Raw genomic sequence first — 27,401 nt, forward strand, 5'->3', positions numbered from 1 at the left:
AAGCAGCCGGCCCCTCTCCCCTGTCAACAGGTTGTGTGGGAGACTTTAAATCACCAAACTGCAGTGTAGATTTATTTTCTTACGCTTCTTATATTTATTGTTTGTTTACTTGCACTGCTGTAACTGGAGCCTCGTGGTCTCGTCTCTCTATATACTGGACTGTATGTAGTGGAGATGACAATAAAGTTTACTTTGACTTCAGCAGCGAGCAGGCGCACCGAGGGCTCTCGAGCTCACCTTTCGCGTGTAGAATTTCGAAAAAACGTCGGTGCAAATTATAAGTCTGTATCATAATGTCCGCTGTTTTAGTGTTTGTTGTTTTTATTTTGTTTTATTTTGCGAGTTGTTTATTAGATGCTGCTCCAGCCAGCCAGAGAATCCCCCGCCGCCCCGCCCTCTACTCCCTGTGCCGCAAGCAGCAGGTGCACCTCGCAAACGGAGGACGCCCTTACTCCCAGCAAATGGGCGATAGAAAACCGATCGGTGCCTATGCCATTCCCGATGTGAGTACGAGCATTTTTTTTCTTTTTTTTTGCCGATGCCCGTGATGCCGCCTCGGGCAACCGCCCGTGTCGCCCGTGTCAAAAACCGCTGCTGCCCACGCCCCACACTGCCGTATTTGGTAAAGTGCTAAAACCTCTTCTCGGGGATGGCTTATAACTCAATAAAGGAACAAATAAGAAGGTCATTACTGGCATGTCGTGCTCCTCACTAGAGATGCTTAGTTGTGTAGCGCTGCTGGATGGGCGTGGTAGCTTACTGCCAGTAAATAAATAAATAACTAAATGAATAATTAAATCAACCGGCAGCGATAGGTCAAAAGTGTGAGTTATGTCATTTTGTGTCAAAATTCTGACACAATAACCCCACATTATTACTATCTCGAATTTTCTAGTTACTTCTGAGTAGAAATGTCAAGACTCCTGAGTGGAATTTCACAGAGAGGAAGCAGTAAGTGAGGCTGGAAAGAATCACATCAAGCATCCAGAAAATCACCAGGGGCCTCCCAGGGTTGTGTCCTCCTCTCTCCTCTCCTCCCAATAAGCAAACCTCAGAAGACCCGTCTGGTAAAATCGTGAAGTTCACAGATGACATGTCATTAGACTCATCGAGGATGGTGATGAGCGTGCATAAAGATGTGGGGTTGAACGGTACTGTGTGTGCTGTAAAATTCTTCAGATTTCTGGGATCCACAGTCTCCCAGGATCTTAAGTGAGGACAGAGCAGAGGATAGACTTCCTGCACCAGCTTAAAGGTCAGCCTGGCTCAGGAGCTGTTGATCCAGTTCTACTCTGCAATAATCCAGTTTGATCTCTGCTCATCCATTACTGGTTTGGATCAGCCACAGGACTACAAGGGTCTACAACGGAAAGTCAAAAATTAATTGGTGCCAACTTGCACTTCATGCGGGACTACATTGCAAACCAATGACACGCTGGACACAAGCTGTTCCAACTGCTCCCCTCTAGGCGCTACAGAGCACATCAGGCCAAAACAACCAGACATCTGTACAGTTTCTGTCCATAGGTCACTCACATATTGTCTACTACTAAAAAATCCACCGTACCTGCTACTGAACCAAAGCATGCATAACTCAAAATTTTGTGATATGATTCCAATACCTTGACTTGCTCACGGAAAAGAAAAATCATTGAAAGAAATACAACGAAATATGAAAAAATATATTTTCCATAATTTGTTAAATATGATATTTTTTTAAATGAAAATATGTTTCATAAAATCTGTGGCACAAACAAGCTAGAGTGATAGCGACGGAAAAAATAAATATTTATGTCAATTATTAAAAAATATATTTTTATTGAAAAAAAAATCTTTCCATAAACGGATGCAATTCAAACTTATCCTGTCTGGTTACTGTCCGGTAGTAGTACAACCCTGACCAAACGAGGGCGCTGTTTACGCTCTGTGTGTACGTCGTGTGATCCTTGAGGATATGGTGGTGGATCAGCAGCCAGACAAGACAGCAAGATAACAGCACAGCATACAGCTTAATGTCAAGGACTTTGGAGAGGAGATAAACATATGCTACGACGATTATTAATTAAATCCGGGTTTTTGTGGCAGACCACGAGAGGGAAGCAGATTCTGCTGTAACCGCTGTGTATTTGGAAAGAAGACCTGAGGTGGAGCTCTTACTGGAATCGCTTTGCCTTCTCGCTAACTAGCTAATATGCAACTCTGCGTGTGAATTTGCACGAAAACAAGACTGCTGGATATAACAAGCCGGGGCTTGCATTGACTCCCCTCCCCTTTCCTTTCTCATTGTGATATCCACCTGCTCACATGCAGCTAAAGTCATGCCGGTCTTTCGTCTTGCAGATATAGCCGGTTAGCAAACTAGCTCGGAGGCTCGGCAGGTGAAAGCCGGGCACGCAGCGCTTCGGTTCTGCGTGAGACACAACGCCATGCCGCTGGTTGAAAGAGGCCGATTCGTAGAGCTGACTTCACCGAGCTAACGCTAGCTGCAATTAGCAGGCCGCTGCAATCATCTTCAAGTCAGCTAATTACACAAAGCCACAGGTGAACGGTGGAGATCACCTTTCGCTTTCTTTCTTTGCTGTGCTTACTTGTATATAAGCTCCATCTGCGGGGTGAGCCAGTACCCAGTAATCTGCTAATCGGCTAGCCCTTTAGTTAGACAGTAGCGTTAATGCAAAGCCATTTGTAGCGTCTTGGTTTTGCTGTTGTTTACATTGTTAAGAAAAACAGACTGTTTTCTGTAGCTTACAGCTAGCTCGGGTGAGTGATAAGGCTGTTTGTAAACGTGTATATATATATATTTTTGTTTCACTAATACACGCAGTTTGATACTTGTGTATTGAGTAATTTGCACTAGATAGCCACATGTACATCACTACAGATCATATTCACTTTGTGGTGGCTTTATTATTTTTAAGCATTATCAGTGAAAGCAAAGTGAATGAGCAGTACTCATTTGAATGGGGTTATTTAGTCTGGGATCTCTGCTGAAGCCTCCACATGTAAACAAGTCTGAGTCAAGTGAGTGTCAGGTTCGCATTAGTATTTCTTTTAACTGCACGTAATCACCGAATATCCAGTTAATCCTCTGAACATTATTTATCCATGCTTAAGCAGTTACTTTAAACCTGACACAGACAAAAACAAAAAACAACAACAAAAAACCCAAAAATGGGATGTTGTTGACCTCCTGGAGCATAGCCAGACATATCAGCCCATTCATTCATGATTGATGATCTTTGTGGAAGTAGGTTGTCCTCTATCCATTTGCCACTAATGTGAGACCTCAGCACCAAGCCACCAACGATCTGTATTTAATTTTAACCACTAATGTAAAGGGGTGAAGACAAACCCTGGGGAGATTTGAGGGTTTATAGTTTTAGCAGCACTTTCCTTTAAATCCTACTGAGCCTAAAACTGGAACCACTGGTGTGAAACATGAAGAGCACTGTGTCTGATCTAAACCCGCAGCCCTGTAGCGTGGAGATCTGATCAAAGCGCAACAGAAAGGCTCATTGTACGGACTGATAGTTGAAGAGGAAACGGAGATCATGGTGGTGATAACAAAAACAGCCCAGTGACAGCTTTGAATCCCACACCAGGAAGCAGAGGAGTGTCTATAAAGGCTGCAGACATGAGTCTCCGCCAACCCACCTCCACGCTGGACAGGTAGGAGCCTCACATCCGCTACACCCAGACAGTTTATGTGGGTAAAGGTATGCCTCTTTACGCCTCGCTAAAAAAATGTGGTATTCCCAGGTGAGCATTGTTTTTATCTGATGGATGTGCAGTGAGGCCACTGGAAGAACAGCTCAGACGGCTTGTTGACTTCAGGAAAAAAAGCAAAAGATTGCACAATAATGTTCATTTATGTCATTCAATCTGCATCTCCTCTAATAAAACACTGGATGTAGTGCACCCCGTCTTGTTTGTTAATGTCACCACTTTCACCATATATCCCTGCACTGTGTGATCGTCTTTGATGCATCTTTGTTGTTTATCATGTGTCTTTCCTCTTTCTCCTGCTGTATACTGTTTTCCCCGATTTGCACGTGCCCATTACCTCCCACTGCTGTGTCTTTGTATGTGTCATGTGACGGCAGGGCAGCCAATAAGACAGACAACCAACTGTTCAGGTAGGACAGCTGCCCGGTGGTCGCTCATGTCAGGGTTTGGGGGTTAGTGAAGCCTACAGATTGTACAGCTGTGGCAGCAGATTTCTCAGCGGTTGGCTGCTTGTTTTTTTTCACAGTGCTTTGGAGACATTAGGAACCCAAAATACAAGAAAAAAAACATTTTATGACCTCGTTACGTGCACGATCCTTACATGAACACTTAATTTTAAGTGATAAAGAAACACTTTGACATCTTTATCTAAATACTGCCGTTTTGTCAAAGCCGCTGCTGCAAGTATAGCTCTGTGCTATGCTTATGTCATAACAGCTAACCCTTCTGATATCCCTCAATCTAACCTACAGCCCCAATGTTCATGACCCTGGAGATATAACTACATGTGACCATTGACCAACACATGCAGGTTTAAATGATGGCAATGGTGTTCACCATCTGTGTAGGTGCTACGTAGATTAATTGCAGAAGTCTCAAATCAAACATCAGAAATTGAGAGGGTTCCTACTCTTAATTTGTCAGGTATGGAGTGAACTTGCACACTGGGTAGCTTAAGCCTCGATTATACTCGTCATGGACACGTACACAGACAGCTGGAGACACCACAGCCGAATATCATTTATGCTATCCTTATTTGAAGTCCATCATGTGGTGCATGTGCATAGTTGGTGCATTTAAATATCCATCCATCCATTTTCTACCGCTTATCTGGGGCCATATCACAAGGCAGCAGCCTAAGCAGAGAAGCCCAACCACCTCCTGTAGCTCATCTGAGTGAACACTGAGGTGTTTCCACACCAGCCAAGAGATGTAATCTGTCCATGGGACTACCCAGGGACATCCTCCTGGTAGAGCACTCCTGGAACACCTTAACAGGAAGGATCCTGTTCAGGTACCCGAATCATCTCAGCAACTCCTTTGTTTGTCAAGGTTATGCTGATAGTGTCTCCTAAGGCACGTTGGTCCGGGGTGAGCTACCTTGCCCAGGATAGATGTACCAGAGCCCTGTAATACCTGGGATAGGCTCCAGCCCCCCTGAATTGGATAAGTAGAAGAGCATGGTTGGAAGGATGTAAACCACTGAGTGAAATTAAAGTGTTCAAGTGAAACTACTCAGAGTAGGAAAACAAAGCAAAAGGCTTCTAGAAGGACATGAACTGCAGTGATGTTGGTGATTTTTGCCGTCTGCTGCAGACTGTCGCAGTTTAAAACAAAGCTGTTCCACATTGGAGCAAATCCCCACATTGGAGTAGCCAAAACCAGTTTGATTTGAGAATTAGAGACATTCTCAAGATAAGTTTTTTTTGTTCAGATTACTTTTGTTTCTCTTTTCTGATCACCTAACCCTTAAGTAACTGATCGTTTCGGTGCTACTTGCCTATGTGAGGAGCTCTATCTGTCCTGATCACAGCACATTTCTTTGGATTTAAAATGACCTTTGTTTGAATTATTCCCTTTAACCTTTGGAGTGTGTTCTTCCATCACACCCCTTCATATAAATACATTCCTTGAAGTCATGGCTGCTTTCAGTGTTTACAGTCTGTAATAGTCTGAAGGGCATAGTGATGGTTTAAGCAGCTTGCCCTCTCCCTCAGTCTGTTTCTCTCTGTTGTTTTCTCCGTCTTATTCTTTATTCTGACTTTCTGCTTCTTCCCCTCTTCTCTGTTTCTTCCTTCTTTCCTGTCATGCTTCGCTTTCAGCCCTTTTGCCGCTTGGTGAGTTTTCCTGTCAACTGCTATCTTGTCTCTTCTCTGCTATTCATACACTTATTACTGTTAATACCACAGCAAATATAACCGTGTGCCTCCATTGAATCTCCTTTTCTCTCTTCATTTTCTGCATTCCTGGCTAAGCTTTTTGGCCTGTTCTCTGACTTTTGATTTCTCTCTCTCCTCCACTGACCCTCATGTTTTTCATTTATTCCCTTCAGAGCTTCCTTGTCCCTCCCAGAGCGTTTCCTAAATTGGCCTGTTCAGTATCATGCCGTACTAAAGTCTCTTTCTTTTTCTCGTCTTTCAAATCCAGGATCAACAGTTTGACAATTGGGGACTCGGAGCGTAAAAACTCTGGCCCTCAGCAGAGAGAGCCAACGGCAGAAATCATTTCTGACAGTACAGGTAACTGCGACTTATGATGGGTTATTTTTAGTTGCCGTTATATTCTTGTTTCATTTAATGTCATCCCGCCGCTCATTACGGCTTCTTCTTCTTCTTCTCCCCCAGGCACTGGACTTGTGCACAGATGTGTGGTCGTGCAAAAGGACCAGCTGGGCTTCGGCTTCACCGTGTGTGGAGAGAGAGTGAAGCTGGTACAGAATGTCCGACCAGGTGAGACAGAGATGCTGCGCCTGCGTTGTCATAGAAACGTAGACCGTGTTAAAAGGTGAACGCAGGTGCGATTACATCACCTTTTGGGTTTTGAAGGCTCAGTGAGCATCGTTGCCATCGTCACCTTAGTTGCAAAACCCAGAGAGGAGGAGAGGCGGGTCTGACTGTGAAACGGCACCCTCACTGGCTAACAGCTTGTGATTGACATGCTGTTAGCCAATGAGTGAGCAGATAATACTGCAGATAATTGTCCCTTTTTAAACGTAATTTAGTGAAGAGTTGTTGTTCAGTATGGTAAACTGAGGCCTTCTCACACACTCAAACACGTTATGCAACACGCCACAGTCCCACCCATTCATAAGTGGACTTTTTTCTATGCTTAAGTGTTTTCAGGCTAATATTTACTCACATTCACGCCCGAGAGCAACTTGGGGTTAGTATCTTGCCCAAGGATGTTTGGCATGCAGACTGGAGCAGGGATCAAACCACCAGCCTTTATGATTAGTACATGACCTGAGCTACAGCCATCCTGTTATGATGACCCAAAACGAGTGACTGAGACCGTAAACTCGCCAGGATTGTGTTTACAGAATCCAGCTTCCCATCTGTGAACATTAACTAGCATTAAATGAATGCGATACAACAAATAACACCATCTCATTTGCTAATATGCCAGCAGCAATCAGTAGTTCTATTGTTGTAACACCACTTCAGGCTTAACGGCGGCAGTAGCTCAGCTCCAAGGACAGCAAAGTATCCTTGGAACCACGAGGTGCTCTCTGATTCGCTTATCAGAGTGAATGTGATTGAATTTTTGGTAGATGGAAGGAGAGTGTTTGTATGACTTTGTGTGAGTTAGGCATGTCACTGTGGATTTCTATGAGTCATCACTGTAAAGAATGCTTGTTCAAATGCAGTCTGACCCACGTGCTCTGGTTGGTGACGGATTACAGCCGTGCTGACTATGTGTGAGTTAAATCGTCCTTTATCCTTTGCATGAGTTTGAATGTATGTTTGTATGGATGCTCTTCAGGTGGAGCAGCAGTGAAGGCTGGTGTCCAAGAAGGGGACAGAATCATAAAGGTTTGTACTGCTTTCCATGTCACTGAATGTGGGAATCTGTGCTTTTTGTTCCTATTCAATAGTAACATTACTGATTCTGTCTCTCTTTCTGCTCAGGTGAACGGCTCGTTGGTTGCCTCCATGTCCCATCAAGAGGTGGTAAAGCTCATAAAATGTGAGTATATATTTGGCTTTAGTGGTTACATGTTTTTGCTTTTCCTATTTTAACCTCATTCTTTTATCATTTATCATTTCAAAGCTGGATCTTACGTCGCACTTACACTACAAGGGCCGTCTCCATCAACCACCTCCTTGCCCTTAGAGCCCCTCGCCACTGATCACACTCTTAATCAAAGATCATCTCTGGCTGGGGAGGCTGCACCTCCTCCACCTCCACCCTTGCCCTCTGGACTGAGCAGCACCCCCTCCCAAAGGATCACAGGACCCAAACCACTACAAGTACATGAAACTTTCAGGACTGATATCTAGTCGGTAAAGCTTACTTACCAGCAGAGTAAACGTCAGTGATTTACAGGGTTTTTTTGTGTGTCACACTCATTTTTTTAGGACCCACAAGTACAAAAACATGCGACTCAGATACTCAGGAAAATGCTGGAGCAGGAAGAGGCCGAGCTGCAGGTATCCATGCCACCTGTGCTATTTGTATATCGATACATATCAGTGAGCTGCCCGTGTTGCAGAAAAATCTAGTGCATGCTGTCTCCCGTTATCACCGTGTACTTGAATAAATATTTTTTTAAGCTCCTTTGGCCTGTTTTGCTTTTGGAATACTAGTTAAGATAAAGTTGTGTGGATAAAATCTGCTGTTTATAACCAGACGGAGACTGACTTGATTTGCAGGACTTGATGGATGAGCAGCTGAGGAACCCGTCGCCATTGCTGGAGGAGCGAATTGAAAGCGCCAAGAGGAGAGCTCACCAAGTCAGAGTCAAGATTCAGCAAGATGTGGTGAGGCTGTTTTACTCTATTACAGTTTCTGTAATCGCTGAAAAGCTCCTGTAACATTCACTTAATGATCTTACTAGGACGGAGCTTACACTAAGACACAATAAAAAGAACAAACCATATTACTAGAAAGGCAACATGACCAGATAAATTCAGTTAAGTAAAAAAAAAAATGTTTTCAGGGGAAACATCAAACAGAACGATCTGACTAACATGCTTGGTGCTTTTTTCCATTTGCATCAGGGACATAAAACAATGTCATTCTTTTAAATTGATTTGCTGCTCTAACTGTGCAGTATTGCTCTCATGAAAGACTTTAATTCCTATCCTGCAAACCCTGATCGATCCCCCAAAAATGAATTAATTCTATCATAAAGGTAATAAACAAGCGTAACTTCTGTTTAAAGCTTGTGCTTCAAATCCATTTAACTCGCTTTATTTTTGGTTCGTAGGAGGGAACGAGGTCAGAATCTGTCACAGGCTACTTCATAGCAGGAGAAGGTTTGTATCTGTGGGTCTTTGTAAAGCTTCACAATATACAGTGCTGTTTAAAAGTCTCGAGCCACGCGTCATCTTTCTTCTTTCTTTTTTTAAAGAGGTGTTGAGCAACAGGCTTTCTGAAAGTCTTTCAGAGCTTCTATTTGGACTTGTCTGCTTTTTCACTCATCTTCAGTCCAGTCCTTGTACCTGACCATTTTCAGAGGAATGCTTATTTTTTAAGCTACTTAACAAATAAGCTGTGTTAAGAATGAAAAAGGAAACTAACTTTAAACTGAACCTAACTAAAAGTGACAAAGATAACACAGTTTGACTGACAGAAGATTGTATGAGTCCCATAAAGATATTAGCCGGAAACTTGGCGATTCTTCGCGTTGTGTGCAGTGAGTCATTAAAAAAAGTTTCTAGAGTAGATGAGCGGTGTCTTAAAGTCGTGCCATTAAGAATCCAGTGAGGTGAGGGTCCTTAGTCATCTATGAAACACAGTGGAGGCTCTGTCATGGTGTGAAGCTGGTCTTTTGCACAGCACTCTGTGTCTTTTAAGCTTTATTCACTAGAAACTTTAATGATAGATTTGGTTGCTTCATAATCAGTTTCAATTGATTCTTTGCTTTCACAGGGCGACAATCAATAGACTCCAGTGAAGGAGACATGGAGGTAGGCGCCACAATCTCTCTTTTAATAAGCTTGTTTGTGTGTGCTTGTGCATGTGCGCTCATCCCGTCCTGCTCGTCCTTCTTCATTCCCTCCTTCTCCTCGTCCTCCTCCCCAGGCCTTTGAGAGTCCCCACTCCTCCCCCTCATTTTCCTTCAGGACCCCCCTGCACCGGCGCCAGACGTCCGACATATCCACCTTATCTGATTTGGTGAGATTGATGCACATATTCACTGCAAAGACGTTTTCCTCTTTCTGCTGCTGGAGGCACACAGGACTAATGACTGAAAAAATCAGAGGATCATCATTACACGATTAAGATAAATGTGTACTGGAGTGGTAGGAGGGCATGCAGGTCGAAAAGAAAAAAAGAAAGTGAGAGAGGGAGACGGAGAAAGGGCACCACGTTAATGTATCACTTTGGAAATTTCAGATTTAGTGGTGTCATGTGATTGTTACCAAACCAGGCTGAACGTTATTAATCACTTTTATAGAGCAGAGTCAGTAACTGAGGAGACGATGCTGTATTACACAACATTTCCAGTCTGTACTGGGAGTCTGCCTTCGTACCTGCATGTTCTGCATGGTTCACTGTGACACGCCGACCCTTCAAGGCAACAGCTGCTTTCCTTCTCAGACATTCAGGCTGTCGCTTCCTGCCTGTTTCTGCCGTGTGGCACTTTGATTTGCCCTTTCCTTTCAAATGCACGAGACAGTCGCTGAGATCATTTTTCAGCATGAATATTTTCATTATTTATATTGATCCCTGCACATGAATTATGTGAATTAAAATGCACGTGTGTTTTCCAGAGTATTTTCCGTTTTCTGAAATCTGTGTGTGTCTGTTCAAGGGTGGAAAGGCCCAGATCATCGGGCCCGAGGAGGAAGATGAAGAATATGACGGCTATGCATTTAATGAGGTGACATAGATAGATGGATATAATATATTTTTTTGGAAGATGTCTCTTCTTTTTTTTTTTTTGTACATTTTCCGCCAGTTGAGCATCCCTTCATATTTTTCCCATCTTTCTCTCAGATGGACGGTCCATACCAAGATATTGAGCTGTTAAAGGCACGACCAGCACACATGACAGTGTTCATGAGATATGTCTTTACCCAGCTTCTGGATCCCAACCCTCTGGTCAGTTTATATTATCTTTTGCACAAGGTTCAGTAAACTCCCCATTTTCCCAAAATTTGAATTTTATTGCAGTTATGTCATGTTTCAGACTTTAAGAGGAGGTTAAGTGTGGGACGACACTCGAGTTCATATGCGTGTGAAGGCAGATAAGCAAATATTTGTGGCAATACAGTTTAGCTTTTTATTCAAGGCCTCCAATTTTAGTAGTTCAAAATGTTTCTGATAATCCAGAATCTTATGTATATTTCAATTAAATTGGCGCATGTCAGCACTAAGTTACACAAACGCACGTGCATGTCTGTGTTTGATTTCTTACTTTCATGGTTGTGTTCTGCGTTTCTGCATCAGCTGTTCTACCTGTCTGTGGAGGCTTACCTCGGCTCCCTTCCTAAAGATGCCCGCACTCTTGCACCTCAGATCTGCTCCCTGTTCCTGGAACCAGATGCTGTATGTAATGAGTCTAATCCTGTTATCCCTGTATTAACTGACTGGTGATGATGGTACCACAATTATCTTGTGTGCTCTGGTTAAAAAGGACTGACTCTATATTTTTACCATAGAGTAACTGTAAGAAAGAAAACATGTGTGTATTTGGTTACAGCCCCTGAAGATTAAAGTACGAGAGGAGTATCTTGCTGATATCGGTAAGTGAACTAAAAGCGCGTGTTCATGTTTGTGTTGATGTATCCAGCCATATACAGAATTTTCTGTTTTGTGAAAAAGCCTCCAAAAGTCGACCTTTATCACATTTCATTAAGCTAAATTGGCAAAATGAAGGTCTTCAAACTGTAGCATCATGGTTGTGTGATGTAAGAATTGTGCAGGCAGTGAATTCACAACAACTCATTGAGCGCCATTCCTGCCTCATGTCACCTACCCACTTCCTGCTCAGTGCCAGATGTGGGAAATGTTATTAGGAATGCCTGCTCAACTGTTATTAATGCAAATATCAAATTAGCCAGTCGCATGCCAGGAAGTGCACACATTTAGGTATGTAGACATGGTTAAGATGACCTGCTGAAGTTCAAACTGAGCATCACAGGAAGGTTTAAGTGACTTTGAGTGTGGTGTGGTTGTCGGAGCCAGATGGGCTGTTCTAACAATGCTGGTCTGCTGGGATTTTTCCACACAGCCATCTTTAGGGTTTACAGACACTGGTCTGAAAAAGAGAGTGAAAATGCCTTTTTGATGCAAGATGACAGAGGAGAGCGGCCGGGCGGTTTTTAGCTAATGGGAAAGCAACAGTAATGCAAATAACCACTCATTATAATCAGGGTTTGCAGAAGAGCATCTCTGAACACCCAGCACATCAGCAGAAGATTGCAATGGGAGAACAGCAAACTCTGACTGTAATTCATGCAAACTCAACAAAATTGGACTTGAGAAGACTGGACTGGCTGTGGCCTGGTCTGATGAGTCTCTGTGGATATCATTTCACTGTGGACCAAAATCTCAGAGGAGTGTTTCCAGCTCCTTGATAAATCTGTGCCATGAAGAATTGAAGCAGTTTTTAATGGAAAAAAGGGGTCCAACATGGTAGCAGCAACATGTACCTAATAAAGTGGCCAGTGTGTCTCTCTTCCCCCAGTGATCCACCAATGCAGTGCATCTTTTGCCCACAAGGTGGAGCCTGCCAAACAGTTGGAGAGTAGCTAGAGTAAATAAATAGTAGTCATCAAGTTTAAAGGTTCATGTTATTCTGTCAAAGCAAACATGTTATTTATTATTATTATCAATATTAGTTTGATTTTTCCTGCTGTCTAACTGTACCCTTTGCTATTATGTCCATCGTCCCATAAGAAAATCGACTTCATGCTCAGGAGGACATCCGGGGACCTCTGTCTGAGCTGCAGCAGCTTGTGCTGCCAGAAATCCAGGACCAGCTGCAAGACTACAGGTACATCACAGAGGATTCATTTTGTTTGTTTATTCAGTGGAAAACATTGTTTTTAAATCAGAAGAAGAGTTTCTCAGATTAACCTCGTGTCCGTGTGTTTCAACAGGAACAAGCAGATGATGGGTCTCGGTTCTCTGTTTGGAGAAGGAGACCTGCAGCACCTTGATGGAGACGCTGTGAAAGAGAAACAGGTGGTGGACAAACAAGTCACCGCCCTGTGGGAAATACTGTGAGTCTGTCTGCATTTATTGTGGTATTTTAGCCCTAAACTGTAAAGTTTAAACCACATCGAGTTCAAAGTGAAGGCAGCGGTTTGTTTTTGTTTGATCGGCTGATTCAGCTTTCTGTGTCTGTGTTGCTGTGTCCAATTAAGTTTATTTACTCGTGCTCTCACCACACGCGCACACACAGACTGAGCCAGGTTTGCCTAGCGACGCCGTCAGTTGTTCGGCGTCCAATAAAACTGTTATTACATATCAGTAAAGCTATCATGACAAAGGTCATTATCCCGGCCACAAACTCTGGAAAAACCACATGACATTTCCTCCTCTCACGTTATACACACACAGAAGCTGCTTCCCGTCACATGACTGTGGCTCGGTGCTGTTTCTTGCGTTCTTATTTGCACCTGAATAAAGTGGATTTAAGTTTGAGGAGTTCTTTGGAAAAGGGATTTTTGTCGTGAAGGGAGTTAACAACGTTTTTATGTCTCTTTGTCTTCCTGCTGCAGATCAAAGCACGAGGAGGACAGAAGGTAAAAGAAGAGGCTCGCCTGTTGGAGTGAAATATAACAGCTACACCTGCATTAGAAATTTCCTAATTCTTCAAACCTTCTTTTCTGGTCTCTGCTCTTCACTCCTCTCCTTCAGTTCTCCTCTGGCTTCAGCTGTGATCCTCTACCTGCGTCATTCTGGGATCAAGCCTAGAGACTCCAAGGTCTTCCCCGGCCTGACCACAGAGAAGGACAAGTGGATCACTTTCTTAAAGTCCAAGAAGGTAAGAATGGAAACTTGCCTTTTATCTTGTCACCTTCTGCAGCTGTGATCATTAAAGTGACGGCGTCTTAAAGAACAAACAAACTTGGAGAAAGTGAAAAGGCCCTGGCCTGTGATTTTCTACCACAGTATTAGGTACACCCTACTGCTACCATGTTGGACTCCCTTTTGCCTTCAGAGCTGCTGTAATTCATCATGGCACAGATTTAATAAGGTGCTGGAAACATTCCTCAAAGATTTTGGTCCATGTTGACATTCATTGACATTCAAGTCATTGTCACGACAATATCCCCCGACACCATTACACCACCAGCTGAACAGTTAATACAAGGCAGGATGGATGGATGCTTTTGTTTATGCCAAATTGAGATCATCCAGATGTTGCAGCAGACAGGAGTGACACCAGGTGTGATCTTCTGCTGCTGTAGCCCATTTGCTTCAAGCTTTGAAAGAGTTGTGCATTTAGATATGTTCTTCTTCATATCTTAGTTATAATGAGTCGTTATCTAAATTACTCTGGCCTTCCTATCAGCTCACTCATTCTCCTCTGACCTCTGACCCATCACTGAGGGACTTTTGCCCGATGAACTGCAGCTCACTGGTAGTCAAAACAAAGAGCAGCCTTTCTTTCTCATTCTGAAGCTCAGCTCAAACTTCAGCAGGTCCCGACTATGTTTACCTGCCTAAATGTACCGAGTTGCTGACGTATGATTGGCTAATTTGTGTTATCGAGCTGTTGAACAGGTGTACCTAACAAAGTGGCCAGTTTCTCTGCATTGATTGCATGATATTCATTTTGATGTGACTGTGTGTTTTCCAATTTTCTCTCTTAAAAGTTGTTGTTTGTCGCACTCGATCTCAGTGACTGAACTTAGACCTCCTCTCCACAGCTGAGCGGTACCAAGAAGGAAAAAGATGGAGAGGATAAAAAGAGAAATCCCATCCTGAAGTACATCGGCAAACCCCGGACCACATCCCAGTCCAGTAAATTAAACAGCACAAACACTTTAGAAGAAGCTTTTTAAATCATCATCCAGGCCCGGCTCATGGTCATGCTTCCTGCGGTCTCTCGACATTGTCTAATAACGGCTCCTGTCAGTGTCAGCTGATGGTTCGCTGACACACAACAAACAGCAGCATGCTGACACACGTGACCCTCTCACTCATTCTGCTTCTATTGATTCCTTTTTGTCCTTTGTTCGCCTTTTAATTGATTTTTCCTGGTTTCATGCGTTGATTTATGGGATTTTCATTGTGTCATTATTCTGATTTTTATTGTTGTTTCTGTTTCGCTCGCTTTGATTTTGTAGCATTCCATGTCCCGCTGTCACCCACCGAAGGTACTTCACTTATAATTTCACTTTTAATTTTACCCTTTTGTGCAAATTAAATTTTAAGAATCATACCTGGTGATGGATTTGAATTTTATTTTTGTTTTTTCATCAACCGTTTCTCCTTGTAGTGTGTGTCTGTGTGTGTGTGTGTAGGGGCGAAAGAAAGGAATGTTATTTTATTATACCATTAAAGTAATGAGTAACGTTTGTATTGGCAGTCCGGCCTGGCAGCGTGCGAAACATCATTCAGCAGTTTGAGAATAGCACCGAGACCGGCGAGGAAGTCAGCGACGGCGCTGACCCGCAAAGGCTCTCCTCCAGCAGCCTCGGGGATGAAATGGACAGGTAGCTGCGCCTGGAGTATAAGTTCACAGCCAGCTGGCAGCAACTGAGCGAAGCAGACTTTGCTTTATTGTTTGTAAGTTGGAAGTGGTTAAACTGATTTAGCCTTTTGGGTTTTGCTTTGTGCGCTCTGTCCCCACCAGCCCTCTACCAGTTCGTCTGGCTCGCAGCGAGTCACTAAAGGCTCAGGGAGAAGGGCGACGGCGGGGCGGCACCTCAGGAGCCGAGTCTGTGCCCCGCTCTCGTAGCGATGTGGACATGGAGGACTGCGCGGATGAGAGGGACGGGCCAGGCCTGAGGCCTCTGCAGCACAGCGCCTCGTCCTCTGCATCCAGCAACTCTGCACGGTAAAGATTGACCAAGCCAGACCTGTCGGGGTGCTCAAACACCAACACACGCACCTTAGCAGCCTTAAGGCAGGAGCTGAGGTCACTTTATTTGAAGGAGAGACTTTTGATCCCCTGAAGCACATGTAAATAAAGTTTTTTGCCCCTGATTTGACCCTGAGAATTCTAGGTTTTCACCTAGTGCCGTCTTTCTCTCCACTCTCTCAAACTCAGGTCTCTAGAGAACCCTACACCCCCATACACCCCTCGGTCTAGACGCAGGTGAGTTAAACTGTTGTCACAGTAGATGGACAGGGCAAAGGAATAAAGATATGGACATTTGTCGATGAAGTTGGGTTCGCAAGCAGGAAAATTTTTACTTTGATCATCTTACAGTACTAATACATTTTAAAAGAACTATTTAGACATGGAGTTACAGAGATGATCGTGGATTCACGGCTGATTATTTTCTGTCTCTTCGTGTGTCGTCCGCCACTGCTGTCTGCCCATCGCTCCATCTCTCTGCGGGTACACGTCGGTCCGCCTCATCCACCCGTGTTTCTGGATCCCCGTGTAGGAGCGTGGAGTCGCCGCTGGCCCTGCTACCCGATGCTGCAGCGCTGGAGGAGGACGTGATGGATAGTAAGACCTGGCAGGAGACTGTTACCCCTCAGCTCCTTGCAACACTCAGCCCCAGTGAGGTTGATAGACAGGCTGTCATATACGGTAAGAGCTACAGCATTTAATTCTCAGTACAATCAGCAGGTTTTAATTTGCTTTTATTTCCTAATACACATCTCTCACATATGCGAGGTAGTATGACCCTTTCCACTTTCCTCATGTGGCCTCATCCTGTGCAGAGCTGTTCACCACTGAGGTGTCCCACCTGCGAACCTTACGGGTCCTGGACCAGGTTTTCTATCAGAAGATGAGGACTGTCCTGAACTCTGACGAGCTGGCCTGCATCTTCCCCAACTTGCCTCAAGTCTACGAGCTCCATGGTCAGTGTTTGTCCACCATAGCTGCTAAAGGCCTGTGAAAGTGTTTATACACAGGCCTGGTTAGTGACCTTTTAATCAATACAAGCAAGAAAATGGAATAAAGATTGATGTTTGGATGTCTTCATATTAGTTAGATGAGTTAAATATGAAGCATATCCTGTGTAAATGGAAATCCTCCCTTTTTAAGAGCCCTTTGCTGTCCTGCTGTGTCTGTTTGCACACCCGATGTGTTGTACTTTGAGTTGCTTTGTGTTCACGGCTCTGTGTTGCTAGCTAAACAGCAGCTTTTCTATATGTTTGCTGAGCCTTTATTTCGAGCCATGTAGACAATCAGTGTTAGACTACTGTACTCCCTCACTAAGGGGAAGCTTTGTCCTCGTTCTTAAAAATACCTCGTGTGTTGTTTTCATGATTAATTTAAACATTTCCAGGCTTTGATGTTCTTTGTTACTTTTGTGTCTCTCGTTTGCAGCGAGTCTGTGTGAGGCGATGAAGAAGCGAAGAGAATCGCCGATTGTTCAGGACATCGGGGATGTGATGCTGACCAGGGTTTGTTTTACTCCTCCCGTCTCGATGACAAGTAGAAACATGTTTTCGTGCTCCATATTCAGTGTGTTTACAGTTTGTGTGTGTGTGTGTGTGTGTGTGTAGTTTGAAGGGGCAGCCGGAGACGAGTTTCAGGAACAAGCGTCCCAGCTGTGCTGCCAGCAGTCTCAGGCTCTCGAGCTCATTAAGAGCAAACAGCGTAAAGACCCTCGCTTCGCTCACATTATCCAGGTACACACACACACACACACACACACACGCAGCCTCTGACAAAACATGTAAAATATTCATGCAACACACACTTTGATGCTCCTTGTGCTTATTAAAGCTTTATGCAGTGAACACATCATTTTAAAAAAGTGTGTAATTTACTCACAGTTGACGACAGAAGTGTGTTCATGTGTGTACAGTTTGTCAGATTGTTCAAAACTGTGTCACCTTACAATAACTGCACTTCTAAGTTCAACAGTTCAGATTTAAAAGACCAAAGTAAAAGTCACACAGTCGGAGGGGCTGTTGTTTTTACTGGGACTAAAATATTTTAACATTTCATACTTTGTGTGTTTGCCTTCATTTTTAATGACATGGTCTCTTTTGGCACACAGGAGGTCAATGTTGCATCATTTCTAGAGTTTTGCTTCCTCCCAGCTGCGTTTTCTTTTTCACTGTCTCAGCTCATAGTCTCTCTATTTTTTGCTTCGTGAGAGGACATGAATTCAAGCTTTCCTGTTGGGTATTGTTATGTTATAACACTCCTTACAGAGGAATCTTAGAAGTTCTGTAGCCGCCGTTAGGCTCTTATGATTTAAATGTAGTTTTTCCCAACATCCTTTGCTCTTGTGAAGCCCTGCATCTTCACACTCCCACATCTGTGCTTTCCTTCCGGGATTATACATTCACTGTGATAATCCTGAGCAAGTTCACACCGAACGTACAGGACGCCGTCTTAGTCTGAAGCAAGCCTTCGTTGTTTCACCACAGTGAGAAAGCAGCGAGCAGGAGGTCGTGTCTGTGGCCGATTTGTGTGAAATCTTTGCATTTCCCAGTTAATTTTTCAGGAAGCAAACATGCTCTGTCATTATCATCAAAAACACAGCGGCCACTTTATTAGGTATACCTTGCTAGTTTCAGGTTGGCCTTCAGAGCTGCTTTAATTCGTCGTGCCACAGATTCAATAAGGTGCTGGAAACATTTCTCCGAGATTTTGATCTGTATTGACATGACGGCATGACGCAGTTGCTGCAGTTTGTTCTTCCACTTAAAGCTGCTCTATTGAACTGTGATGTGGTGACTGGATGTCATTTGAGTGCAGTAAACTCATGTTCAAGAAGCCAGTTTGAGATGATTCAAGCTTTGTGACATGACTTGTTGTCCTGCTAGAAGCATCCATCAGAAAATAGGTACACTGTGGTCATAAAGGGATGGACGTGGACGAGGCAGCCTGTGGTGTTTAAATGATGATCAGTTTGTGCTGAGGGTCCAAAGGAACCAGATGTTCACAGTCCCTTAAATCAGTTTGAGCTTCAGTAGGTCATCCTGACTCAGTTGCTTCCGTGTGATTGGATGATTGGTGACTGATTTGTGTTGAGGAACAGTTGTTATTAATCGCTTTATATCAAGTGATATTCGAGTGTGCACTAAATAGTTCTGTGTACAGGATAGTTATTATACTGTGTATATGTGTCATAGGTGTAATAAAGAGTATAGTTGTGTTTAAACATGACCGCGTTGTTTTATTTGTTCAGGAGTGTGAGGCGAGTCCTCACTGCCGCAGGTTACAGCTCAAAGACCTGCTGGTGTCAGAGATGCAGAGACTCACGAAGTACCCGCTGCTGCTGGACAAAATCGTTAAATACACAGAAGGTGAGGAAAAGCAGATCCAACATAACCCTGACCACAAACTGAGCTGTTGCTAGGAACCATGATCTTATTTTGTTTTGTTGATTTTAGCGGGCTCATCAGATTTGCCCTTGCTCCAGCGAGCGCACGCGTGTTGCCGAGGGATACTGCAGAGCGTCAATGAGGACGTTAGGGAATCGGAGCACCGGCAGCGCCTCAGCGAGTACCAGTGCAGGCTGGATGCTGCTCCTCAGTTCAAGGTGGCGGACAAGTTTAAAACTTTATTTTTCTTCTGATTTTTAAATGACAACGATTCATTTTTGATCTGTAAATGTTTCGCTTCGTTCTTGTTTCACGCAGAATGTGGACCTCACCACGAAGAGAATGATCCATGAAGGTCCTCTCACCTGGAAAGTTAACAAAGAAAAGCTGATAGGTGAGCATCGCTGTGGTCATTATGTCTCATCAGTTTAGTTTCAGGCCTTCTAACCACAAATATCTGCATTCCTGTGTCAGAGATCCAAGCGCTGCTGCTGTCAGACTGCCTCGTCCTCCTTCAGAAGGGCCCGGACGACCGCCTACAGCTGCGAAATCATTCCAGCAGATTGGGTGGAGGCGGGGGAGGCAGCGGTGACAGCAAGACTTCTTTCAGCCCTCTAGTGAACCTGGCGTCGCTGCTTGTTCGCCCGGTAGCTACAGGTACGCTCGCAGCCTTTTGTTTCTCTGTTTTTGTAATTTTAAAATAATATTTAATTACCTTTTTTTTTACTAATTTTATTTTTTATTTCTGTTTTCTGTAGACAAGAAAGCTCTTTACATCATCAGCACCACAGATATGCAGATCTATGAGCTGGTGGCTGCAACAACATCCAAGAAGGAGACGTAAGCTCTGTTCTTTGATTCATTCACATTTACCTGAGGAAACCTGTGCTGTGCTGCACTCTTCACTTAATTTAAAATGTCTTAACTTCTTCTTGTTAAACAGCTGGAAAGATTTACTGGAAAAGGCCATCTCTGCCGCCGGCGGATCGTCACCTCTGATGAATCACAGCTCGATACCCATGTCGTGAGTAGATTTGATTTGAATCATTTCTTTGATGAAATGTCCTGATTAGACAGTGAAAAAATTGAACTTTTCTGTCATTTAATTATGTAACTATCACTTATTTATGTTATTGTCGCATGAGTGGTCGTGGAAGCAGGAAAAGCTGTCAAACTTTACCAAACTTAAAAGTGCAGAGTTCACATGTTTCCAAAACAGTCCGACTGGCAGGATTGGAGTCTTTGGTGGGCTGATTCTGGCCCGCAAGCCTTATGTTTGACATCCTTGTTTTAAACACAATATGATGATCTGTATGTTCTTTGATCTGTTTATTTTTAATCCAAAAATATGCGTCATACTCTTTATTCTTCCTCCAGGTCCCCGAGTCTACGCAGTTCTTCCCCCGTCTCGACTGGCAGCAATGCCTACGGAGGTAATGACCACGCCGCGATCGTCGGCCTCAGATCTGTAAACAGTCTGCAGATGTTTTAAAAAGCTTTCTCCAACTTCGCTTTCTCCCAGATAACTCAATGACGGAGCAGTCAGACTCCACGGAGACTCATTCCAACAGCGACGAGCCAGCGATCTCCCACAGTACGCCTGTGGACCAATCGGAAGCTTTGCTCAAAGGACAAGGCGTGGCGGAGGCCGCTCTGCAAGACGGTGAGAGCCTCCGAGTATTTTACGTTGGATTCTGTTTCTTCTGATTGTGGAACATAAAAAGTAGAAAAGAAAGAAATCGAACCTTTAAACCTGAATCATCGCTAATCCAAAATTCATCCTTTTTAAAAAAATTTTACAGTTGAAACCCTGCGGCAGCTCATATTACAAGATTTCGGAGAGGACTGTTGGAGCCACGATTCAGATGATACACCCACCAATGAGACGGCCGCTGAAAGCAACTCATTCACAGAGAGGCAGCGACCGGAGTCTCTGGAGACGGTCCTCAGCTGCTGCACCGATGAATGGGAGGCGGAGCCAGAACAGCTGCTGCTTGCAAAAGCACCCAAACCTCAGGTTGTGAGGAAAGGTAAACACAGCCTGGCTGCCGAGCACCCGTTTTTTCATGATTTTTTTTCAGCAGCCGCTCACTCATGATTGCACTAAATTCTCAGATAATTAAACATCTTAAGCTATAATTTGCACCTTTTTCCCCCAATGAGGTGACACGTGGTCACTGTCATCTGCTTATATGACATCTGGGTGTGAATAATGGCCGCCGTCCTTTGCATGTCTTCTCTCTCACGCACTTTATCTTCTCGTTGTTGAGAACGTGACGGCACACTGGTTGCTTTAGTTCAACTCTTCACTCCTTTACACCTTTCAGTGCACTCCTCTTTTGTCACAAGTCTATCCTCTGTGTGCGTAGCTGTGGTTGCGGGTCCTCCTCCTTCTTCTTCTTCTGTCGCTGAAGACATCACTGATGATGTCACCCTCCCCTCCAATCAGTCATCCAAGTCAAGAAGCGAGGCCAAAAAGCAGGGTAATGCTGACCGACCTGGTCCACAGCTGTAGTTTTTTTTATAGGTGTAATAAAGAATATAACATCTGATGTTAGCGGTGTTGATTTTACTCTCTGTTCATTCACTAAAACACTTCTTGTTTTGTTACACCTCTGCGATTCAGGAAATACCTTCTACCTGGTCATGCCCATAGAACAGGGCGAGAGCGTGACTGAAGATCTCAACGACCCCCCTACACCCACCGCCAGCCACTTCCCTCCACCTGTAGAGGAAATGACGTTGCCACAGACGCAGATGGAAGAGGAGCCGGCAGCCCGCGGCCCGGAGGCCAACCAATCAGAGACTATGCAACTAGAACAGGAAAAAGAAACAGGCCATTTGCAGGCTGCGCAACACACTCACGTAATCAGAAACGTGGATGAGATTTTTCACACGATTGAGGAGCTGATGACCAAGTTGCGCCACCTGAAGGTGAGTTTTGTGGAAAATCCGGCAACAAAAAAGCAACCGGCGCAAGCTGTTATTCTGTCTGTGTCAACTGGCAACTCCACACCCCCGACCATGTTCAGTGTGTGGTTATTAGACCACAGTAACAGCAGAAGATTAGATATTATATGCTTTAAGAAGCTTTTAAGAAACAAGAATCTGAGGAAACAGGGAAAAATGTGTATAATCTTCAGTCTGTCCAGTAAAGAAACATACATCATTGTGAATAGGTTTCATTTGCTTTGGTGCGAATGAAGGTGATGACAGGACACCTGTCATAGCCTTAGATTGTGTCCGGAGCACAGATAGTGTAGCTCCTCAAAGATCGTTAACTGTGTCTGCCAGCACAGTCTGAAGGGTGCGGAGGAGATGGCAGGAGGTACGCTGTTACATGAGGACGGCTGGTTAGGGTGGAAGGACGTTAGTCCAGGAACATAGGAGCAGCACTCCTGCATAATGACCTCTAGGAGGTCACTCAGGTGGAGGTTTGTGACCAAACTTTAGTCAGACTGTATTGCAGAGACTCAAGGGCCCAACGTCCTTCAACGTCCCAGGATACCCACTGAGTCGGTCGCTTTGCTTGTTGTAAACTGACGGTGTCATCACACAGTTACTTCTATTTTTGCTCACCGTTAAGGCGCAGTAAGCAGCTGCAGTATTCTCCTGAAAGATAGGTGTCGCCACTGACACAGCATCACCACATAAGCACTGATATAGGAAGAGAAGTCTCATTTTTTTGAAACTGTTGCAGCATATCCCTCTGCGCAATCTGACGATCTCTGAGCTGCTTTACTGAGCCGTCATTTAAACGGTGGTTAAAAACCAACATGATCGTACACTGGTGTCAGTTTTGTCACACACAGCCATGCAATAGGGAGAGAACAGAAAGCATAAAAGCACCATTAGTAGGACCTGTGCTCACAGCCGTGTGCCAGTTAGCATTTGGTGGCCCGTTCTCCTCACAGATGAGAGCAGGTTCACCCTGAACACGTGACAGACGTGAAAGAGTCAGGAGACCCCGTGGAGAACAGTTTGGTCTACTCTTGGATGCTCACAGACTTTCCCTTGCCAGCCAGTGTTCCTTCACAGCTGTTGGTCACCACACTGACCTCTCAGACACATCATCAGACATTATGCAGGTATAGTGAGCCTCGTGGTGCAGGACAGTGCCTGCCTTATGTTGGCACAGTGTGCAGGGAGTTGCTGTCATTGTCTGGTACTCATGTTCCCCAGAACTGAATCCAACTGAGAAACCCTGCTGTCAGTGAATTATACAGCATGTCAGTAAAGAGTTTCTGCTTAAACATTTAGTTGACCAGGATAAAATCTATGATTTAAGTGTTCACTTACTTGTTTATGAGCAGTTGTGAACTTTAAAGCCACATCGATATGATGAGTCCTGTGTAGATAAAAACAAGCTTAGTGATTTATTCATTCAATTTTCTTTACACAAAATTAAATGTGGCACACATCACATACCAGAAATAAGTGTGTTTCCTAAAACTGTTAACTCCTTTGCAGGAGATAGAGAAGGCCCACTATAAGCTTCTGGAAACTCTCAGAGAGTCCTCCATCAGTCAGGAGTCTGAGGACCAGCAGTGTCGCTCGGCAACCGTCTCCAGGACGCCGTCTCTGGATCGTAGCTCAGGAGATGGTGAGCACGCACTGAATTTGCAGCTTGAACTTTTACATATTGTTGGCCGATGATAGCAACTTCTCCTCTTGTGCTACTAATCAATGCTTTCATCCTTCAATCACACCAGGCAAAGAGAGCAGACCTGCCGAGCCCAAAATCCTGTCGACTGGATTCTGATGCGGCTGCATGGTAAATCCATTTGCAGTCGCTTAATCTTGATTGGCAGTCTGACGTAGCTATCCACTTTGGGGCTTCCCCTTAGACCCGGTTCCACTCACCCATCAGCCCCGCGTGCACCAGCCTGTGGCGCAGAACATCAAAAAGCCCGTCACCATTTCTTTGTTTCTGTTGCCCTGATATAACAGGAAGGTGAACTGACTCATCGAGGTTTCTGAGCTCAGTAAGCGCAGAATGAACGGAGTCCACGGAAGTTGAGGAATAAATACGAAGGAAAGGAAGAAAAAAGCAGAAGACAAGTTGACTGTGGAAGAGAGAAGTTGGAAAAATTGAAAGTGGAAATGTGAGCAAGTTTGGATATTTGTGAAGGAAAGAAGTGTTCATGTAATGCTTTTGGAGAACTGGTTGAAGGAACAGAGCAGCAAAAATGTTTAAATGTTAATTTAAAGAAGAAGAAAAAAAAATCAGAGGGACCCGTCACCCCAGCACTTTACCCACAATGCACCTGTCTGTCATGTACGTCCTCTACAGCGGACAGATCAGGGACTGAAGGATTCAGGCTTCATTTAGGGAGGGTGGGGTGGAGGGCTGAGACTGCCTCCTGATGGGGTCTCCCTCCCCCTCCACCTTCGCTGTTTGCTTTACACCGACTTCACCTGCCACCTTGGCCGAAGGACTGTGTCTATATAATTCAGGTTATTTGCACTGGGTAAGGAAACACACACACACACACATAGCCGAACTCTCATTCATCTCCTACACCGACTGTGGAAGAAACTCTTAATTCATTTCGTTCACACGCCTTCTTTGAAGCTACAGGAAGGCTTTCATCAGTGCAACATGTTTCACATTTTTGTATTTTGGAAACAGTACTACGCTGTTTACTACTGAAAATGCTGGCAGGATTTATTTTCAGCGCCGCTTCAGGGGCGCACAGGGATCTCAGCGGTTCTTACGTGCTCAGCGGATTCATGCAGTTGCTTGACCGTGTACAGCTGTTGGAACGTTTTGGGGAGATTTACAGTATGTTGAGGTGAGACTCAAACCTGGGATGATTCAAACTTAAGAAACTTGAATTTTCACCAAGAACCTGTTGCCAAATAACCAGACTGGCGTCGCCTGTCTACACTTTAGGGTTTAACTGTGCATCCCTCTCTAGTGTTATGTGTAAATGTGTAGTGACCCACCACGGTGAATACTGCGAACCAGCAACTTCTACCCATTTAATATTAAACCCATAAGTAGTGTTTATATCCTCCCAGGCCTACACTAAGCCATGAAAACGACTGCGCTCCACCCCCACTCCAAGCACACATCCACTTTGAAATTGTGGAAGATTAAAAGCTTTGTAAGAACCTTCTGACATTTTACGGGAAAACACTCAGTTTCGTTGCCTTAGCAGGTGGTTAGCGGAGCTTAGCATCAAAACTGGAAGCTGGGCTTGACCAAAAGTAAGCAAACCCACCTGCTAGCACCTCCAAGAGCCAATTTTCACATCTGAACTCAGCACAGCATTGGGAGAATCAAGTCAGGATCTTTGTCCAAATTAGTTTGCCTTTTCTCACATGTAGCGCACAACGGGATATTTTCACAACTGGAAACACTCAGTCTGGACTTAGTGGGCGCTACCTGGTTTGCAGATATAGTAAATGGGATATGTGGTGCTCTCTAGTTAGCACACTGTGAACTATTTGGATTATTACCTACTCTGTTCTCACTGAGCTTAGCAGGTGGGTTTGTTGCTTCTGGGAGGAGCCAGACTGGCTCTTTCAAGTCCTCATGCTAAGCTAAGCTGGCTAGCTGTTAGCTGAAGTTCTGTATTCAAAGCACATACGTGAGACTGGTGATGGTCTACACATCGAGGTGTGTTTCCCAGAAGTCAGGCCGTTCCTTTAACTACTTTTGGGAACATATTTAGGATTGTTTTATTGCTACTGACATTCAAATTTTTTGTTGAACGCCTTGTTTGAGGCACATCTAACCAGCAATGACTGACACTAAAGCCAAGTGATTTTTCTCTATTCTGTCCTTTTTCTCTCAAACTACATCTGTCTGGTACTAATTCTAATACACGGCAGGACAAAATGTGTATTTTAAACTGCAACTAAATAGCAGTTTAAGTGTTTTTTTGTTTTGTTTTGTTTTTTTGCCTCTTTAATGCTCATCGCGCTGGGCAGAAACACACCGCGCTGAATTTGATTTGAGCTGGTTTCAAATACTAACTGAGGAGTGAGTAACCCTGATTACAAGCTCCATAACTAATCCTAACACTAAACTGATCAAAACCAGGAGCAGATTCAGTCGTTCGCACTGTCAGATTCTGCCATTTGAACGGATGTTTCACTGCCTAGTGGAAGGATTTTGCTCTTCAGCCACCAACACTGTGTAGGAGAACGTGTGACTGTCAAATCACACGTGTACAAAACATTAAATGCAAATTTAAAAAAAAAGAAGAGAGATGATTAAAGCAGTGCTACTTAATGCCAGGATGGCTGATTTTTCTTTTCACAGCTGTATGAAATTTGTGCTAAAATGTAAAAATGTTTCACCAAAGTGATTTTTTTTTAACTCCAGAGGTGTTTAAGGGAACACGTTTTTTTGTTTTCTTTATTCACATTTTGGCGGCTGAGTTTCAAGCACTTCAGACCAAGAGACTGACATTATTACTATTAAACGTTAAAATCACTATTTTTAACACCTTTTCACATCAAGCTGTCAGCACACAGCTTTCACACTCTGCATTTTATTTATAATTAAAAAACAAACACAAAGCACCAAATGGTCTGAGCTGGTTGAATGCTAATCTTTTCTTTTCTGCACATCTTTCAGTGTACTGTCCTCTTTGTTCCTCAACAGCGTTTTCTAATTCCTACCTCTACACTTTCCTTTTAGTGATTTCCTTATCATTTTTACGTCAGCGCCGCAGCCCTAATGGCTGGAAAGAAGCTAGAATTGATTCCATTGTTTAAAAAGAAGAAAAAAAAAATCTTGCACAGACAAAACTTCCCTGCACAGTGCAAACTACTGTATGCATAAACACATCAATAACTATCATCTCATTCTTTATTTTTGTCTTTTTTAAAAAAGAAGAAATCTTGTTCACATGTAATATAGAGATCAACCCACTTGTTTTATATACGTTAATTTTTTTTTCTGTAAAGCGTTAGTCATTGTATTTGATTTTATTTTTGTAGATATAAAAAAAATGATGTATAAATTATTTTCTTCTCCTTTGTTTTTAAACTTGGTGAGATTGTTAGCTGCACAGAAGGAAAAAAAGAGCTCATGTCTCAGAGTCATGTGTTTTGTGAGATTAAAAAAAGAAACTGGTTAAAGAGGACTGGCGTGGATTGTGACTCTTTGATTCAAATATATTTTGTTGTGCTGTCTTGTTTTGTTTTTCTTCTCTCTAAACTTCGACCTCTCCTGTATCTGCACATCAGCCACCTTAGTCATCAGTTATAAATATTTTCCTGGCATTTGTGTCTATCCTTCATAGAACAAAGTAGGAAGAGACGATGTAGGAGAGCCCTCGTTTCCT

The 27,401-nt window shown here is 43.7% G+C and overlaps 1 protein-coding gene across 10 annotated transcripts; it reads left to right on the plus strand.

Moving 5' to 3' along the window:
• The first annotated feature begins 1,904 nt into the window (after positions 1–1,904).
• Positions 1,905–27,200, plus strand: arhgef11 (Rho guanine nucleotide exchange factor (GEF) 11). Of its 10 annotated transcripts, none has more exons than XM_042215775.1 (42): positions 1,905–2,541; positions 3,472–4,136; positions 6,154–6,245; positions 6,351–6,455; positions 7,489–7,538; positions 7,635–7,692; positions 7,777–7,976; positions 8,085–8,156; positions 8,379–8,486; positions 8,936–8,984; positions 9,601–9,638; positions 9,754–9,846; positions 10,487–10,555; positions 10,672–10,776; positions 11,125–11,223; positions 11,378–11,420; positions 12,577–12,673; positions 12,780–12,902; positions 13,404–13,427; positions 13,543–13,669; positions 14,559–14,652; positions 14,979–15,008; positions 15,221–15,347; positions 15,488–15,691; positions 15,905–15,952; positions 16,248–16,396; positions 16,531–16,671; positions 17,144–17,220; positions 17,323–17,448; positions 18,963–19,080; positions 19,168–19,316; positions 19,417–19,492; positions 19,573–19,755; positions 19,857–19,938; positions 20,042–20,122; positions 20,476–20,531; positions 20,621–20,761; positions 20,901–21,128; positions 21,468–21,581; positions 21,725–22,032; positions 23,569–23,701; positions 23,811–27,200. In XM_042215775.1, the coding sequence occupies exons 2-42, from the start codon at positions 4,003–4,005 to the stop codon at positions 23,858–23,860; spliced, it is 4,401 nt and encodes a 1,466-aa protein (XP_042071709.1). In that variant the 5' UTR covers positions 1,905–2,541; positions 3,472–4,002; the 3' UTR covers positions 23,861–27,200. The 10 variants fall into 10 exon arrangements, with proteins under 10 accessions (XP_042071709.1, XP_042071708.1, XP_042071713.1 ...); XM_005950626.3 differs by having other exon boundaries at positions 1,906–3,669; positions 4,104–4,136; XM_005950628.3 differs by adding an exon at positions 5,829–5,843 and having other exon boundaries at positions 1,906–3,669.
• The last annotated feature ends 201 nt before the right edge of the window (positions 27,201–27,401 follow it).

Source organism: Haplochromis burtoni, unplaced genomic scaffold (genome assembly GCF_018398535.1).
Source record: "Haplochromis burtoni strain Fernald_Lab_line unplaced genomic scaffold, NCSU_Asbu1 Contig_821, whole genome shotgun sequence".
In the NCBI taxonomy this organism is placed as follows: Eukaryota; Metazoa; Chordata; class Actinopteri; order Cichliformes; family Cichlidae; genus Haplochromis; species Haplochromis burtoni.

What these genes read in the sequence shown, in the direction of transcription:
- arhgef11 (XM_042215774.1), top strand. Translation starts at nt 4,003, where the DNA reads ATGTGTCTTTCCTCTTTCTCCTGCTGTATACTGTTTTCCCCGATTTGC. An exon ending in ACGGCTATGCATTTAATGAG is followed by an intron (nt 10,556 to 10,671) that starts GTGACATAGATA and finishes TCTTTCTCTCAG; the next exon opens with ATGGACGGTCCATACCAAGA. An exon ending in ACCGCCCTGTGGGAAATACT is followed by an intron (nt 12,903 to 13,403) that starts GTGAGTCTGTCT and finishes TTCCTGCTGCAG; the next exon opens with ATCAAAGCACGAGGAGGACA.